This window comes from Etheostoma cragini, chromosome 23, assembly GCF_013103735.1.
Source record: "Etheostoma cragini isolate CJK2018 chromosome 23, CSU_Ecrag_1.0, whole genome shotgun sequence".
Classification (NCBI taxonomy): Eukaryota; Metazoa; Chordata; class Actinopteri; order Perciformes; family Percidae; genus Etheostoma; species Etheostoma cragini.
In genome coordinates, this window is record NC_048429.1 from 17,413,341 (window position 1) to 17,429,822 (window position 16,482).

General features: G+C 40.6%; 1 protein-coding gene across 1 annotated transcript in view; it reads left to right on the forward strand.

Moving 5' to 3' along the window:
- LOC117939089 (pleckstrin homology domain-containing family A member 5-like) overlaps nucleotides 1-16,482 on the forward strand; it is a 236,663-nt gene that overhangs the window by 144,427 nt on the left and 75,754 nt on the right. The window contains exon 6 of the mRNA XM_034864135.1: nucleotides 4,668-4,721. Coding sequence (XP_034720026.1) covers nucleotides 4,668-4,721 — 54 coding nt within the window. The remainder of the gene's footprint in view (nucleotides 1-4,667; nucleotides 4,722-16,482) is intronic.

The following is a 16,482-nucleotide window of genomic DNA, read 5'->3' on the forward strand; positions in this document are numbered from 1 at the left end:
CCATGTGATTGGCTGCTTAGAAATTAAGTGTTAACGAGCAGTTGGACCGGTGTACCTAATAAAGTGGCCGGTGAGTGTATGTCTTCCCCTATCTCTGAGCTCTTCAAAAGATGAATGTGTTTGAAATACAGAGACTATTTTTTTCTCTTAAGTGGTTTTATTGAAATTCCCGATCTTCTCTCTTTTTTCAGTCAAAAGCGTTTACATTGACACGTCCAGTTTTACTTAAAATTCTGTCCAAATGCGGGACATCTGGCAGAATTTTCAGTGGCACCTTAGCCTACAACACACTAAACAATGTTATATACTGTATATATACTGTATATAATATTTGTATATATACAATATGTGTATATATAAATATATATGTGTATATGTACAGTATATAAATATTTGTATATATATACAATATGTGTATATATAAATATGTGTGTATATGTACAGTATATATATACATGTATATATACATGTGTGTATATATATATATATATATATTTTTTTTTTATGTTCTGCCATATGAACGAAAGTGCCGTAACATTTGTTCTGCAAAAACTTACCAGCATTTTGTTTATAAAGTAGCAATTAAATAAAATATTTAGTGTACACCTCAATTTAAACATAATGTATTCATCATGCCCAGAGATGAATTCCACCTGGTTAGAACGTGTTAATAAGCGACTCCTTCTTATGTCCACGTTGTTCTGTTGTTGCTCTAACTCTGCAGCCAATGCTGGACTGGGTTTAGAGCCCCACAACTTTTCTGCACTTCGCAAGGACACTGTCCAACGCGCTATAAAGCAGAGACACTGAGGGACACTGTCCAACGCGCTGTAAAGCAGACACACTGTGACAGAACGCTGGAGACCGTGCATGATCAGAAGGCTCGCAGCAGCGATCAGATTTCGTATATCTATTCGTACTATCTGTGCTAACTGCAGTGACTTTTTTTGACACATTCCACTACTGTGCAACTTCAATAAAGTGTCGCGCGCGCACATGTAGCGTGGCCGCTTTTGCAGTCCTCTCCTATTCATACAACTCGTGTCTTCTTCTTGTGATGGTGCGTCTTGAGGGAATCTCATACCTGCCGTCGTTGTTGCAATTCTCAGACCGATTTCCTCTTCTGGGCCTGCAGTCTGTAGCTCTCCACCTTGCTATGGTATTTGTTAGCGTCTCTTTCCTTTGTTTATCGCTACCCCCCCACGCTGCATCTAACGTAGCCTGCTGAAGCCTCGCGCCACTGTGTGCTTCGTTGAATGATTTGCTGGTATCAACTGGCAAGGTGATATTTCAGACTGGAAGTACTCCGGTGACAGGAAACTTCAACTTTGCAGTATTTACAAAGCTAGTGAGCAACAAGCTTTTACAATAATAAAGAAATAATAAAAACTGCGTTAACGCGCAAAAACAAAAATTGTTGCCGTTAATTAATTAATGAGTTAACGCGATAATAACGCGTTAACTTGCCCAGCCCTAATATAAATATATATATATATATATATATATATATATATATATATATATATATATCAATGTTATGCGGATGATTATACTTGTCAATCAAGTAGAAAAAAACAGTCAGTTAGCTAAATTTAAACATGCATAAATGATATAAAATAATGGATGACCTACAATTTTCCAATGTTAAACTCAAACAAAAGTGAAGTTATTGTGCTGGGCCCTAAAGACCTCCAAACCTCATTATCCAAAGATATAGTTAGTCTGGATGGTATCGCCCTGTCCTCCAGCACTACTGTCAGAAAGGTGGTTTTTTTTTTTGGTATATTTGGTTGCCTTTGCAACATTAGGCACATAGACTAATTCATTCCAGAAAGCCTAGTTACAATCTGAATGTTTACCAGGTACTAAAGGCTAAAACTCTGGGCTTCTTCCCCTCTGCTGCATTGATTTATTTTTTTACAAATCCATGTAAGCCTTGTGGCTCATAGAATAGAAATGTCAGGCTGTTGGTCAGCTGGTCCACCACTTTAATCCACAACCTAAATTTCTCAGTTGCTATTGTGAGGATTACCATCACATTGGCTACAGGCATCCATGGTGCACAGAGGAAGAATTCTACTGACTCTGGCATTTGCCTGATTGTGTATCTAGCACCACTCTGAGGTTGACAGTTTGAGTGACTCGTGCTAACAGCTATTGGATTGACTACCATTACAATTAGGTCAGGCATTCATGTCTCCCTCATGATGATTCGTTTTTTATTTAGCGCCATCATCCACCCAAACTTTTCATTAGTTCAACACTTTGGTGTCTAGCAGCCTCAGGTGCACTTTGTTTTTAGCCCTAATTAGCTAAATGTTAGCATGCTAACATGCTGAACTGAGATTGTGAACATGGTAAAACAAACACCCTCTTAACCTAAGCATATTAGCATTGTCATTGTGAGCATATTAATTGCTGACATTAGCATCAAGCATCAGTGTGCTTGTGGGTCTGCCGACTTCATTAAAGATTAGGTTAATGATACTAAATTAGCCAGTCAGGTATATCACATTAAAGGAGACCTATAATATACCGTTTTCAGGTTGTATTTTGTTTCTCTTCCAGAACACGTTTACATGTTCCAAAACCACTTCCATGCTCCTCAAACTGACAGCACCATTAATTTCCAAGATTACAGCTTGTATCCCAATAGATACAGCAGTAGCGTGCCTGTTTGGAGATGACGTGAAAAACTTGGCTCCGTATGACATCATACGGAGCAGAGTGTAAAAAAAAAACTTTTTAGCGTTTAGGACGGTGGGAAATCTTAGGTTTGGGCTCACAGGGATTTTTTTAAAGACATGTACTTCATTATTTGAAGCTGTGGCCACTTTAAAAATGAATATCCTACATTGTAACATAATAGAAATGATAGAAAATATGTATGACAGGTCTTTAAACAGATGGTAAATGGTGTGGTTCTCAGTCTTCACCAACTCTACATACAAAACATTACTTGTCCTTTGCTCGTAATCTACACTTCAGGCAGGTATAAGCACGAAGAGGACTTATTTATACAACATGTTGTCCAACCACACCCAAAGGCAAAAGAGAAATTCCAAACGGGCACACGGAAAGGTGAAAAGGAAAGACTGCCCCCCACAGTTTGTCCTCAGAGGCATTTGTACATATAAAATGGTGTGAAGAATGACAAAAGAGATGAGACATTTTTAACCCTGGTTACTTTCTCATGGTGAAATGTCGGTTGTCGATCATCAGAAAAGTGATGAGGGGGTTTTAGATGCTCTCAGGACATCAAATATATGCTAGGGCCTGTAAATGCATTACATTTTCCTTCTTTCCTATCGTAATAATCTCTTGTCTTCACTTCTTATATCACACATTTGACTTCTTCCGCACTGCCTGAGGCTATTAATGGGAGTCAGAGATCCATAGCTCTTGAGCTATTAAAATGTGACTTACTACAGAGAAGTTTAAATTAAGAGATTCCTCATACACACATCCAGAAAGTTTGCTTTTTGTCCCCCAGGAGAAGTTTTACTCCTCATCTCATTAGAATGTATGGTATGCCTCTGCAGTTTTTATTAATGACTCTTTGGTTTCATGTTATGTGATATATTCAATTCACTAATATCTTGTTCTGTTCATCTCCCTGATGTTTTCTTAATAGCCTACTGCTCTTCCAATCCTAACAAATTTAGAAGAAGGAGTTTTCAATACAAACGTCAAGGTTCATCTCTGACCTTTCTGGCGCCCCACACCAGATGCCTCAATCTGTTTCCTCACTTCATTTTAACAGATTCTGCTCAGACATCTTCAGTGTCAAACAGCAAACAGAAAGATATAAAAATTGGGATAATAACAACTGAAAATCTGAAAGAAAGAGAGACCAAGATGAAAAGAGAAGTGAAATTGAGCTAATGGGACGCTCTGAACGATCAAAGCGGCGTCTTTTTTTAAAGATTATTTTTTGGGCTCTTCCGCCTTTATTTGATAGGACAGTTAGGTGAGAAAGAGGGAGAAGACATGCAGGGAACCGTCACACGGTAAAGAGTAGTATGTAGAAAGACATAAGTAGAGAGTAGTGTGTAGAGACAACAGTAGAGACGAGTATGTAGAGAGACAACTGTAGAGAGTAGTATGTAGAGAGACAACAGTAGAGAGTAGCATGTAGAGAGAACGGTAGAGAGTAGTATATATAGAGACAACAGAAGAGAGTATTAAGTAGAGAGAACGGTAGAGAGTAGTATGTAGAGAGAACGGTAGAGAGTAGTATGTAGAAAGACAACAGAAGAGAGTAGTATGTAGAGAGAACGGTAGAGAGTAGTATTTAGAGAGACAACAGTAGAGAGTCGTTCAAAGGCATGTCTTCCCACTCTCTCTCCTCTTTTATGCTGTCCTTCTGATAAAAGGTGAAAATGCCAACAAAAATAATCTTTAAAAAAAAATGGTGCCGACCAATCGTATCTCAATATGACGTTAAAGTAGACCTTTTTTTGTTTCAATAACAACTATTTCACATACTTTTGTATATTGTTTCACATATTGTAAACATTTACGTATTGTTTTGTTTTCCCTTGTCTTTTCTCCGTGTTATGATTTCTGCCATTATTTTTTTCATGTAGCATGACTGAATGTAATTCAAACTTCAAAGTCACATTTGTATTTTGTCATTCTCTCTCCCTCCCTTGTTCTGTTTCTAGCAAGAGTTGTGGAATGCTTGTCCACCCTGACAAGCCAGTAGAGCCTCTATGCAGGTAATGATCCCTCGCATCACTGGAAGAGCTGCTTTGGCTTCAGCTTCCCTATCCGCCTAAATCCTTTCAACACTGGTCTGCTAAAAGTTGTGGCATGCAGAATGTTAGCAGTGGGTACTTTTGTAGAACAGTTCCACATGTGGTCGTGAGCAGTCAGGTTAGGGGATCGGTATCAACATGTGTAGAAACAACACAGTAGGGCACCCAGATAAATCAGTGGTTAGAGCGGGTGCCCATATACAGAGGCTTGCTCCTTGACGCAGCGGGCCCGGGTTCGAATTCAGCCTGCGGCCCCTTTGCTGCATGTCCCCCCTGTCCTCCCCCCCTCTCTCTCCCCCTTTCACTCATCTTCGTCTGTCTTTCTAATAAAGCTAAAAAACCGTGAAAAAAAAAGAAATAACAGTAAAAACAACACATTGTAGAAAGAATCGGATAGTTGGAGTGGTCTTGTTGACTCATAAAACCACAATAAGAACAATCTAACGCATTGGAGTCCATGTACTCCGTGTACGTAAACCTCATAAGGTTATGAAGTGACTGCATAGGGATGCTGGTGGTTTCTCACGGAAAAGTCCTTGTGAGAGAAACTTGTTAATATTATTATTTTATTATTATTTAATGCTTTGCTTTGCTATAGCTAATAAGTTTCATCTCTATGTGGCTTGTCCAAGTATGTACAAAATGCGCTTTTGCAGCTCCCAGTGCAAGAAGGCCAGTTTTACGACAGTTAAACTTTTACTCAGTTACCAAGATGGAGGCTGGGGGTGTGGCCTTGACCAACTTCCACTTTGCCCGTTTGAAAGCCATGATGTCTCTCTCTTCCTCATGGGTGGGCCAAATTCTCTGGGCGGGCAAAGCAGAGAAAGTGGAGGTTACCTTGCCCCTTATGACCTCAGAACATTTGCTGTATCTAGAGTTGACTTCTATTGTTTGTTCTCTTAAGAGACAATTACAAGAAAATATAAGAGACATTTAAGAAACTGTTGCTGCATGATGCCCGTTGTTTTCATGGTATACGGTATGATATTATTGAGACTCCACAGCAGCTGATGTATATAATGATGGGACCCAGAACCCACTCAGTGGCTCCAGAATGTTATTTCAGTGTGCTTTTTCCCTAGTGGATTTGACTTAGATCAAAAATACCAGGTGAAAGAGTTTGCTTCCAGTTTTTTTGTGGTAAACTGAAAGCTGAATGTCCATCTCTGTACTGGAAACACAGAGACACTATTAATCTTTTCAAACAATCAAGCCATTTGTAAAGTTAGTTATATTAAACTGGTGAATTCTCACTGGGATGCCAATGAAAGCAAAGAATAACACCCGTCTTCCAGTTTTGTCTTCACCTCCATTCCTCTCCAATCCAAGGCTTGAGAATAATTTCCTTCTCCCTGTTCCTGCCTCTTGCTGTTACTAACTAACTTTATTTCAGACTCTGTGTGAATTGCTTGATGAGCCACTATGCAACACTATTGCACAAATGATATTCTGCGTGATTAATGTGTGTGCCATGGCTTGTCTCTCCAGCATACAGCGTGGAAAGTTATAAAGTTTTCTTTCTGAATAATCACCCTGTGTGTAAATGTAGTAGGAACTCATATATTTATACTGCCATCCAAATTAAGTGAATTCCTTTTTTTTCTTCTGCAATGGCTTGTACTACTCTGAAATGATGAATACCCTGTGTCAGTCTGACACTGTGACTACACACTGCTGAATGACAGGGTATTAAAGTCGAGGCCTAGTATTTTCTCCAAGTTAAGGCTTTGAAATGTCTCATTGTTAACTGTGACTCACTGATCAATCTAGAAACATAAAAGCAAGAGAATTCCATTACTGAGAGAAATACCTAAAGTCATTCCTATAGCCAAAAGGATATGGATATATATATATATATATATATAGATATATACACAACTGATACACTGCTGACACACTCTCATATACACAACTGATCACCTACTGAAACACTCTCGTATACACTACTGAAACACTACTGAAACACTCTCATATACACAACTGATACACTACTGAAACACTCTCATATACACAACTGATACACTACTAAAACATTCTCATATACACTACTGAAACACTCTCATATACTCTACTGAAACACTCTCATATACACTACTGAAAATCTACTGAAACGCTCTCATACACACTACTGAAACGCTCTCATACACAATACTGAAACACTCAGCAGATTTTCTGCTGATGCAAACTACAACCTGAAACACACTGTGATTGACACATTTTTGTCACAAAGCTAAACAGGACCACACATCTTTCTTTTTTTTCTTCATTTAGATGTTTTCTTGCAATATGGCCAATTTCATAACCTTTTTTTTTGTGGTATCTTGTTTTATCTTATCTAGCTTTTTGTTGGCATTTCCACCTTTAATCAAACCCTGGGCCTCTGAGTCAAGGAACAAACCTCTTCATATGGCCGCGCGCTCTACCAACTGATCTACCCGGGCGCCCGGGTTTAGTTCTTTTATTATAATTTCCTAAAGGTTCCAGGCAGTCAACCATTACATCTTTACTCACTCAGATGAAGAACAGCCTGTACGGCCAGCGCTCACACTAACCGGTTTCATCAGCAAACACTAAAGTAAACAGCCGCGGGAAAGGGTTCATGGAGGAAATGTTAATAAGAAAACCGCGCAACTGAAAGATGAAAAGGCAGACGAGATGAGACAGTGGGAAGGATTGGGAAGACCGAAAGAGAGAAAAACAGATTGGCTTTGTGATCAGTGGGCAACTGTGTGTGTGTGTGTGTGTGTGTGTGTGTGTGTGTGTGTGTGTGTGTGTGTGTGTGTGACGAGTGACTTTCACGCACAGTCAATTGGCCGGCAATTCAGTGTCACTGGCAGAGCCCCAAAATGGGAGAAATTTTCAAACATCTGGCTATGGCAACAATGGCCCTCTGTTGTCTAAAGGCTTACAGACACTACTACACACAATTGAGACTGGTATATGTAAATGTTGCCAGCCAAGCTGAATAATGTTTCATAAGGAAAATGTTCTAAGTCCTCTGGTTAAGTCAGTAAGGTTCAATCCAATCCACTTTATTCATATACAGTAGCACATTTTAATAAACACAAGGTTTCCAAAGTGCTGCACAAAAAGATAATACAGAATAAATAGATGACACAATAAAAGCACAATAAAAACAGGAGGTACCAAATATAAAGGAAAAAGCAATAAAATAAAATAAAATAGCTGAAATGCACTGCCAGCATGGGGTAAAAGTAAACACAGAAGATCATCATTTTGCTCCCACACAAAGCAGCATAGAGACAGATACCTCACACACCTTACAATAGTCCTGAATACCCTGCAGTAGCTAACAGCTGGGTGGAGCACATCATAGTTGGATTTTGCTGAGACTTCTAGACAGTTTTAAAGCAACACTAGAGAACGTTTTGTACCTTAAAATAATGTTTCCAAAATGATTTCAGTGGTTCATCAACTCGTAACAGGGGTGAACGTCACTTCTACATTTGCTTGGCGGCTCTCTATTGACTGTGACAGCACTATGCAAGTTTGCCATAGTGCAAAATGGCAAACTTGCCATTTTGGAACTACCAGATCATGTAATGTAACTGTAGTTCCAATGAGACATAAAGGGACAATTTTGCGTCCAACCTGTAGGGGGACTGAAGCGGGAAAAGTTCTCTAGTGTTGCTTTAAGGCTCTTCCTCTTTGCTACATCTTGCACGTTTCTTGTTAGCTCTTCAAGGCCCTCTTCATGGATGATTAATCTACTCTTGTGTCACTGTAGGAAGTACTTTGTCTGTGAACGTGTTCTCATTAACAAGTTCGTGTGATATAATACAAGAAGAAATTCTCACCAAAATGTAGGATATCCTATGATAGGGCCAATTTCACAACATTTTCAATGTGGGTTTTTCAAGATTTTTGTTGGCATTTCCACCTTTAATCACACCCTCAGCAAAATATATGATGTCCTACAAAACTAGACGGCCGCCAACTGGTTACGTGACACCGGCTACAGCAACATTTTTGTCACAGAGCCGAACAGAACCACACATCTTTCTTTTTAATTTCATGTAGATGTTTGTGGCCGGTTACGAGTCTCTGGGATGCTAAGTGTCAGTTGCTAGCCGAGCGGCTGTTGCTAGCTGTCCTTCTCAGACGATGAGCGCGTAATGCCGGCTACAGAGCTTTGTCGCATCAGCAGCAGTTGGTGATTTAGTTACCCAAGAATAGGTGGCTTTGAGCCCAGTACAGAGCACCGCAAACAGTCATTTCGCCGGACATTACAGTTATTCATTCATTCATTCAAACCTTTCATTTAACCAGGATTAAAAAAACTCCTTGAGATTAAAAATCTCTTTAACAAGAGTGTCCTGGCAAGTGGCAGCAGCACGGTTTCAAATAGACACAGAGACACTTACAGGTAAATACATTAACACACTTTCACTCATATTCAAAAGGTGAGACCAACTCCTTCCACTGTACTTCATTCTGAAGCTGACTCCATGCAGATGGTGCTGCAAAATTAAAAGCCTTTTGCCAAAGTCAGTGCAGGCTTTAGGGACTGTCAGTAAAAGCAGATCCTGTGAGCGCAGGTGATATGTTCTCGCAGACCTTGGGGGGATGGAAGTGTTCCGATGAGGAAGATACCTAATACTGCCTTATAAATAAAAGATGAAAAGATAAGTTTAGGCACCAAAAATAATAGTTAAGTTTAGGAAAAAGGTTGAGGTTTGGGTTAAAACACTCATGAGGAACTTGCGTTTCCTGGGTAAGAGTCAGTTTTTTCCCCAGGAAGCAATCTCCGCTCCCCAGCTTGGAACGTGCTGTGTTTTAATACCCCCCCCCCCATCCATCCCGACCTTCTCTGCGTTCCACAGTTTTCATACAGCAGCACTCATTGTGTTGTGCATGCAGCAACAACAAATGAGAATGCTCAGTGCTCAGCTAAATTTATGCATGGTTAATGAATATATATATATATATATATATATATATATATATATATATATATATATATATATATATGAATATATAATTAATATAATAAATAATAGATAGTTTCAAGAAAGAAGGGTGTTCTCATTATGTCACGTGTCATGTTTTCTTTTCCTGTTTTATTTTGGATGTGCTCTGTTCTCCCGTGTGTTGTCTTGTTTAACTTTCTGTTGTATATACTCCCGCCTATGTGATTACCTGTCCCCACCTTAATGTGTTGCAACCTTGTCTCATTGTCCCCCTGTCTTGTTTATTTAAGGTCAGTCTTCCCCTTACCCTAGTGCGAGATTGTTTGCTTCCCTGTGTTCAGCCTTCAAGCGTTTGTCCCTGGTTTCCTGTATTCCTGAGTTCTTGTTGTTTTCTCTGGATATTGTCTATTGCCTGTTTTAAACCATTGCATTTTACGTACCTGAGTCTTGTATCTGTGGGTCCATCCTTCTGTGTGCGTGACACATTAGATCAATAGACCTGCTGTAGTTTCTGGGTAGCCATTTGTCAGCTTTCGAATCGTGCCACATGTCTGTAACCTGCTCTAAAAGGCTTAATTAACTTCAACTCCAATAGGCTTCAGCTCCATTAACTAATATGAGCAAATTACACACTATTAAGAGCTGAGTATTGAATGTGACTAGTTAACTTGCTTTAAGTGCATTTGCTGTACCTAAGGATGGATAACTGCTGTTAGTATCCAGTGCTCCACAGACTCCTTTTTAAAATGCATGGCACTGAAACCTTGCCTCAAATATATTTTGTCTGTCAGCATGGCAAGAAATGGATGTTTCTATTTGAAAAGTGAGTTCAGAGAACCTTTAATTAGCAGAGTTGGGGTTTTCAATTTGGCTTCAGGGGACTTAATGTTGCTGAGTGGGCTGAAGTATAGGGGATTACCAGAGCTGTCAGTATGGAATATTAAAGATCTGCTAATGCATTTCAAGGCATTTCAATTGGTGTCATGCCAATGATGCTTCTTCAGGCACGGCGGTTTTAATCAAAGTACAGTTTGGTAAAGGATGGGGGTGATGCGACACACCTGGTTGACAAACCATCAGACTGCGTGTATCTAAAAGCAGGGGCCACTTTTTGAGGTACAGGTGTATGGATAGGTGTCACAGACAGTCAGGGCAGAAAACTCCCCCCAAACTAGATAGTGGAGCTATATATAAAACTATATTTATATTCGTGGTGCAATTTGTGAAAAAAAGGGTTAATGATCATGCACAACATAACAAAACATACAAGAATTAAATGCCCCTTCTAATACCGTGGGTATACTGCCACTCCACCAGCCATGCCAAAACACTTATTTGTGAACGTTAATATTCAATGGAAATGATCTCAAAGTGAAATAGCACGTATGGTGTCAACATGACATAGCTTTCAAGCCCGAAAGCAAAGTTCGCAAAAACAAAATATAATATAAAGTAATTCAGCAGAGGCAATAATTCAGACAAGCAACACTTGTGATGAGCAACATAGAATTCAATACTTTTGTAGATTGAATGTACATTTTTTATTGAAGTTTACCCTAAAAAAGGCCATAGGGTTTACCATCTGGGGAGTATGATTATGTGGAGTCTTTTTTACAGCATTCTACCCCCATGGTTTTATTATTGTTGTGTACTGTATGAGTGGACATCTTGCTCTGATCTTTGCACCGTAGGAGAAGACAGCCATCAATCGAATCCATTGGGGTTCATCATTAAGGGACCATGAATAAATAAAGCTATAGTCAGGGATCATTAGTCTTCGACATACCTTGTCATGGACCAAAGGTTTGGTCAAGTGGACATTTGGGCTGATGGTTGCACTCCCCTCACAAAAAGTTAAGGGGTTATCAAAGAATCTACGGAATCATCTTGGGCTTACTGTGGATATCCATGACAAAGTCTGGACAAGATTGAGATATCTGGAGCAAAAGGATCAACAATATGATCACATTCAGCAGGTCAAAAATTAAGGAAAAATTGAGCAAACAAGCCACATTAAAACCTCTCTAAGTGTCTACAGCTAACATGTGTGCAAACATTTTCTTATTTACACATCCAGTGGTCACAGAACTACTTTAGCATTCATTGGGAGTTTTTGACCACTCCATTAAAATCAGTACATTATTTACATTGTCACGGCAGCCCCTTTGACATTACAGTAAAATTAGCAAAACATAGCAGTACACCATTTAAAGCTGCTAGAATTTACAAAGAAAACAGAAATAGAAACTTGTCTGGCCAGATTCAAATGGGTTCAGGTTGATAGTTTAAGGCCCCCGACCCACACAAGGCATCTTTCCAACAGGTTGTTCTGTAGCCAAAACTAAGCTGAGGGATAGTTATACCTGTGCACTATGAAGACCAGATCACCAGTCCTGAGACTGCTTTGCATTATCTTTGGCCCTCACTCTTACAAACCCGATACATTTTGAGCAGAAGTAACAAAAACCCTCCATAATAGTACCAATGTGGACAATGACTCGCATCGACATGCTTTGCTTTATTTTGGTAACCTCTGGAGCCGAGATAGGGCTGTCAGCGTGTTCAATTAGCTTTTGTCCTTCTACTCGACTAGAGGACAAAAACTTTGAGCTGGTTCAGTTTTTCAGGCCAAGTTGGCAGGCCAATTAAATTGGTTGGACGTAGAATCATGTACCAAAGGTGACACATAGAGAATAATAGCTGTGATTCGTGCGACCGGCTCTCTCAAATTCTCACTTTCTTTATCTCTGTTTCTGCGTCTCCGTCACCTCCCTGCTCATTCAAGCCACTCTACCCTTCCTTTCCGTCCTCATCCTCCCTCTCTCTAATGGCCCTGACAGAGATAGTGTGTCATTAAGAGGGTGAAGATGAGATGGGGGGGGTTGACTGATTGGCTGGCTGGATTGTCGTGGAGACAGATTCTGCCTTTGAGATTAGCTCTCTGCTTTCTCATCTTGGTAGCACAATTGGTTACGATATCAGCACACACACAAACATATGCATCCACCTGCATACATTTACATCAGTTATTTGATCCAAATTCACTAATTTAACCAAGAAGACATTTGTACCCTAACCCTAACCCTAACCCCAACCCATGTTCTGCCCATTATCTAAGTCCCAGTGCATTCCTCTGGGACAGTTTGCCAGCAGAACTACCTGCATAATGCAGGGATGGTTAGCAATGCTTCTTCACGGCAAGTAGGTACTGCTAAGTACTGGGAGTCGGTCCCTGGGCACCAGACTAATGGCAGTTTACCACTGCGTGGTATCTACTCAACTCGCCTCGACTCTACTCGCCTTTTTGGGTTTTCCATTATAAAAAAAAGTCCCTGGGACCTGCTACCAGGTACTTTTTTTAGTACTACCTCAGTCGAGGTTCCAAGCAAGCTGAGGCAATCCCAAAAGGTGACGTGGAAACCTGCAGACTGCTGGTTGGTTGGATCACTGCGTTGTTAGCAAACAAGAGTGCGGAGTGTGTGTCCAGAACAAACGGGACATTTAAAAAACAAATCTAGCCCGACACCGACAGATTATCTACTCTCTGCACTATTCTCACTTTTCAACTGTTCAATATTAAGGGCTGTTAGGGGCTTTATGTTGTTTCCAATATTGCACACTGTTACTTTAAAAAACAAGACAAGTTATCAAAGAAAAGTTTTTATTTAGCTTTTCAAGTAGCGCATTAAACCCTCCCGGACAACGCGGTCGTCTTCCTCTACACCCTGTGACAGTGTCCTTCCCGGCTCTGCTGGCCCAGATGCATCCCAGTCGTTGCCATAAGTCTCTCCATGACTCTCATAAAGATTGTACGAAGCCCAGCAGGTCAGAAACAGAGATCTTACAGGTCGGACGTCACCCACCAGACGGTCTGCGGAATGCATCGAGTTGAGTAGAAGCTAGTCAAGGCGAGTCAAGTTGAGCTGTTACCAGCAGTGGAAAAACGCCATAAGGCTGCACTGCTCCTAATTAGTTAGGATTGGTTAAATGCAGAGGATACATTATTTGCCTACTTGGCTTTATTATATAACTGGACATGAAGGGTTTATCCATGAAAACACAAACAGATTAGTATAGGACTGTAGGACCTCATGCTTCCTGCTTCTTACGGTGCAGACGCTTTGTTGCTTGCTCCTGCCTCTGCTTGCATATTTTTGCGGATAATCTTGCTTTTCCTCTGAGAGAAACTATGAGCAGCGGCTCTTGGATACTTATAAATCACTGGACTATACATTTTTTGTAGACATAGTAGGCTATTGCCATATTTTAACATTTTTCTGCACCAGTGTGGCCTACCAATAGCTCAAGCCTGTCCTACAGTGACTGTACCTATAGCTAATTGGCAGCAAGATGTCTCCTTTCTCCGTGGATGACTACTACAAACTCCTTCAGAAGATTGCACTTCTGGAAACCAAGGTTCACCGATTAGAAGTGAATATGGAAGTGAACGGATCTTCTGGAAATGACACCACCTTACAATGGACCCAGAACAATGGACAAAGGCATGCTAACACACAGCTAATTAGCACCAACAAAGCTACAAAGAAACAGGAGGGCTGTGGAACGGGTAATAAATCAACAAGTGGTAGTCCTCCCTGGAACTCATCTGATGCAAAACCTAAGACTAAATCATTCTTCTGGGAAATGGGAGGACGGCCTACGGGCAGGGCACAGCGCCCTGAGATTTGTGATATGACCGGCTGGCCTGCATTATCATCCGGGCAGAGCGCCTTTTCAACCCCTGTACCTAGTAGGAAAACAGGCGTGGACAGCTGCAAAAGGAAAAAAAAGCAACAAAGTGCCCCCCCAACAACCTGGTATGCAACTGGATAACAGATTTGCTCCTCTGCTGCAAGACGCTGAACAGCCATCTGATGACCGGGATTGCGTCTCATCATCACACAGCAGGGTAAGGACTGAGTGCAATTCAAAAAGTAAAAAGCTAACAACTAGGCCTCATACCCTGATTGTGTGAGACTCTGCTGTGAAAGATTTAAAAAACAGTAAAAACACCAAAATACTCTGTTTTCCCAAAGACATGGTGTCTGACTTGACCCAAAAAATCCCAGATATCATGGCAGAACACCCGTGACAACAACTGTGAAGAACATTATTCTGCATATAGGTTCACAAGATGTTGTAAAGCAACAGTCTGAATTGCAGAAACTGGACTTTAGGGAACTGCTGAACACAGTCAGCTCTCTAAATGTAGACGTGTTTATCAGTGGTCCTATACCGCTAGTGAGAAGAGGAGCAGAGAGATTCAGCTGACTGTTGGCACTAAGCAAATGGCTTTCAACTAAATGTACTGTCCACTCTCTGCAGTCCATTGACAATTTTAAAATTTTCTGGGAGCGCAAACATCTTTTTAAAGCAGATGGACTTTTCCTTAACAAGTCAGGAGTAAAGCTGTTCATCTCCAATCTACTCCACTTCTGCGCTACACATCTGCTTCCTCTGCCAAGGTCACAAAACAAGAGGAAGATGTAACAAAGTGTGGCAGTGATCCACCACAGCCCCCATCTGAGCAAAGATTTGACCCTGGGACACCACAGAGCAGAGATACAAAACCTCAACTCCCTTTTTCACCCGTCCAGCACCCATCTAACCCCCTTACCAACCCCAAACCCTTTGAGGAGCCGCTTTCTCCACCCACCCTTTCCCCTCTTTCCCCTACCCCCGTGTTGGAGTTCACTGACCACATGAAGCAGCTGGTAGATGCTGGAACCAAATATACACCCCTTCCTTCCCCCATCGCTCAACCCCGGGCAAAAGTAAAACGCCAGGCACCTCTGCCAGGATGTCAGCAAACTCTTTCCACCCAGACTGAAAAGTATGGTTGTGTGCAAAATCCAGCAAGCATTTACTGATATGTGCCGGGCCTAGGCTCCAGGCCTAGTGACACTCATGACTTTTTCCAAAACAAGCCCAGGCCCTGTGTATTCAATTCTTCCTCAATTTATGTTGTGATAGGTAATAGAAAAAGAAAGGGGAATAAGCACTTAACTCCAAACTTAGCAAATTTAGCATCCATTCCTCGTCAGCTACAGCCTGTCCCAAAAAATGAAAACACACTAACACTAGCTTTACTAAATGTCAGGTCTTTGGCAGGAAAATCATTTTTAATCATTGATTTTTAATTAATCCCAATTAATTTTTAACTGAAACTTGGTTAGACCATAATAACAGCGCTGATGTTCTTATAGAGTCAGCTCCCCCTAACTTCAGTTTTATGAGCGAAAATAGAGTGAATAAGAAAGGAGGTGGAGTCGCCGTTTTAGTTTAATGACTCATTCCACTGTACGCAAATAAGTTATGGAAATTTTGCTTCTTTTGAATATGTGGCTCTTCAATATTTCTAAATATCTACAGGCCACCTTTATATTGTGCAACCTTCATTGATGACTTCACTAAACTGCTGTCTATAATCTGTATTAACTTTGATTGTGTAATCATTTTATCGGCCACATTAAGACAATTACAAAGTCAGCCTATTATCACCTTAAGAATATATCAAGGGTTAAATGACTTATGTGTAAATAGGATTTGGAAAAACTTGTCCATGCTTTTATCTTCAGTAGACTTGACTACTGTAACGGGGTCTTTACAGGTCTCCCTAAAAATTCAATCAGACAGCTACAGCTGATTCAGAACGCTGCTGCTCGGGTCCTCCCTAAGACCAAGAGACTGGATTACATCACTCCAGTTCTGATGTCTTTACACTGGCTTCCTGTACCTCAAAGAATTGATTTCAAAGTACTTTTGCTAGTTTATAAATCACTAAACGGTTT